The 990-nt window shown below is 38.5% G+C and overlaps 1 protein-coding gene across 1 annotated transcript in view; it reads left to right on the forward strand.

Annotated features, from left to right (window-relative positions):
• The window catches only part of MSH2 (mutS homolog 2), a 92798-nt gene that overhangs the window by 30446 nt on the left and 61362 nt on the right, over nt 1-990 (forward strand). The window contains exon 5 of the mRNA XM_023512063.1: nt 306-455. Within this exon, the coding sequence (XP_023367831.1) occupies nt 306-455 (150 nt within the window). The remainder of the gene's footprint in view (nt 1-305; nt 456-990) is intronic.

Consider the following 990-nt stretch of genomic DNA (forward strand, 5'->3'; position numbering starts at 1 on the left):
AATTTTTCTGTTTTTAGTAGAGAATGAATCTTTGCTCTTGCTCTAGCTGGTCTTGAACTCCTGAAATTAGACGGTCTACCTGCCTCAGCCTCTCAGAGTGCTAGGATTACAAGTGTAAGGCACTGTACTTGGCCCCTAAAAATTAGAGATTTATTTAAACTTTGATTTTCTTGGTTCAAATTGGGAAATAACACTAAGGAAAATGATAGAATTTATAATTAATTTTTATTTGTATTTGCTTTTTAGAATCTCTAAAATTAGTCCTTGTGATAGAGGAATCTTCTGTTTTAAATTCTTCATTTTAGGTTGCAGTTTCATCATTGTCTGCAGTAATCAAGTTTTTAGAACTCTTATCTGATGATTCAAATTTTGGACAGTTTGAACTTACTACTTTTGACTTCAGCCAGTACATGAAATTGGATATGGCAGCAGTCAGAGCCCTTAACCTTTTCCAGGTAAACAAAAAACAAATAATAACATGGTCTTAGTGCTCCTGGGATCAAGCCATCTACCTCACTCTCCAAAGTAGCCAGAACTATGAGTACATGCCACCATGCTTGGCTCTTGAATTGCTGTGTTTTGCTTTCGTAGTTTCATGCTATATATAGTATATATCCTGACTTTATGAGTAACTTTGTATATTAACAGCAATTAGTTTAACATTACATTCTAAGAAGTTTATATATATATATAAACTTTTTTTTTTTTTTTGAGACAGAGCCTCAAGCTGTGGCCCTGGGTAGAGTGCTATGGCATCACAGCTCACAGCAACCTCCAACTCCTGGGCTCAAGCAAGTCTCCTGCCTCCGCCTCCCAAGTAGCTGGGACTACAGGCACCCGTCACAACGCCCGGCTATTTTTTGGTTGCATCCATCATTGTTGATTGGCGGACCTGGGCTGGATTCAAACTCACCAGCTCAGGTGTATGTGGCTGGCACTTTAGCTGCTTGAGCCACAGGCGCTGAGCCAGAAGTTTTAATATTTTTTTTT

This window comes from Otolemur garnettii, unplaced genomic scaffold (genome assembly GCF_000181295.1).
Source record: "Otolemur garnettii isolate 467f Iridium unplaced genomic scaffold, OtoGar3 scaffold00024, whole genome shotgun sequence".
Taxonomy (NCBI): domain Eukaryota; kingdom Metazoa; phylum Chordata; class Mammalia; order Primates; family Galagidae; genus Otolemur; species Otolemur garnettii.